Source organism: Mesitornis unicolor, unplaced genomic scaffold (assembly GCF_000695765.1).
Source record: "Mesitornis unicolor isolate BGI_N332 unplaced genomic scaffold, ASM69576v1 scaffold19138, whole genome shotgun sequence".
Taxonomy (NCBI): domain Eukaryota; kingdom Metazoa; phylum Chordata; class Aves; order Mesitornithiformes; family Mesitornithidae; genus Mesitornis; species Mesitornis unicolor.
The window spans coordinates 6811-7785 of record NW_010199984.1 but is presented as its reverse complement, the minus strand read 5'-3'; the positions used below and the strand labels follow the sequence as shown (position 1 = coordinate 7785).

The 975-nt window shown below is 61.6% G+C and overlaps 1 protein-coding gene across 1 annotated transcript in view; it reads left to right on the top strand.

Annotated features, from left to right (window-relative positions):
* Window positions 1-215: 215 nt before the first annotated feature.
* Window positions 216-975, top strand: part of CEP131 (centrosomal protein 131kDa) — a gene marked incomplete at its 5' end in the record, with an annotated part of 6789 nt that continues 6029 nt past the window's right edge. Inside the window, 2 exons of the mRNA XM_010189604.1 lie at window positions 216-407; window positions 527-664. Of these exons, the coding sequence (XP_010187906.1) occupies window positions 216-407; window positions 527-664 (330 nt within the window). The remainder of the gene's footprint in view (window positions 408-526; window positions 665-975) is intronic.

Below are 975 nucleotides of genomic sequence, written 5' to 3'. Positions count from 1 at the left end.
GGGGGCGGTGGAGGACTTTGGTGCAGCCAGAACTTGGTCATGTTCAGGGAGGAGCAAAACCATGGAGGGCTGTAGTGGGAGCGGGGTGAGCGCAGAGGATGGGGCTGGTTACTGGGGCGCACTGGGAGGACTGGGCTGCAGCGCTGGGGGGAGCCAGCACCCCCTCTCCCGAGCCTTCCCCTGGCTGCTCATTCCCAGCTGTGTCTGCCCAGCAGGAGCCCAGCTCCAATTCCCTGACTGCTGACAACCTGGAGAAGTTTGGGAAGCTGAACCACTCGCCGGGGGTCCCCGAGGACGGGGCTTTGCTCTCAGAGGCCAAGCTCCAAAGCATCATCAGTTTTTTGGACGAGATGGAGAAGTCGGAACAGGAGAGGCCCAGGTCGGCCGCCTCAGCCACGCAGCGGGAGGTGGGTGCTGAACCCAGAGCCTGTTTGCATTGGAGAGGTGGTGGGAAGGGTCTCCAGGCTCCTCATCCTGGTTCTGGGTGGTCCCCACTGCTTTTTAATGGTTTTTGGCTCTGTGGCAGGGTCTGCTCTCCGAAGAGGAGCTGGCTCACTTGGAGCAGGCGTCGGCTGTGGCCACAGAAGTCACCAGCTCCATCATGAGGCTGAAGCTGGAGGTGGAGGAGAAGAAGCGAGCCATCGGCCTGCTGCAGACAGCCCTGGTATGCGAGGGGGACAGAGACCCCGAGCCCTCCGCAGATGTTTGCTCTGTGAACAGGGCTCTGTGTCCCCAGTAAAGTCCCACAGCGCTCCCAGAGCCAGCCCTGGGAGCTGGGAGCTGCTGTCCCCATCTCTGTTGGCGTGGGAAAGATCTGCAAGGTCCTTCCCAGTCTGCTCTGGGCTTTGCTCCGAATTCTCCTTGTTGCTCCCCTGATTTGAAAACCTTCCTCAAACTCCCCCCGGGAGATGCTGGGCTGGTCCAGAAGCCCTCGGTCGGGGCCTGGGCTGAGCTGTCTTTTCCTGCGTCCCATGG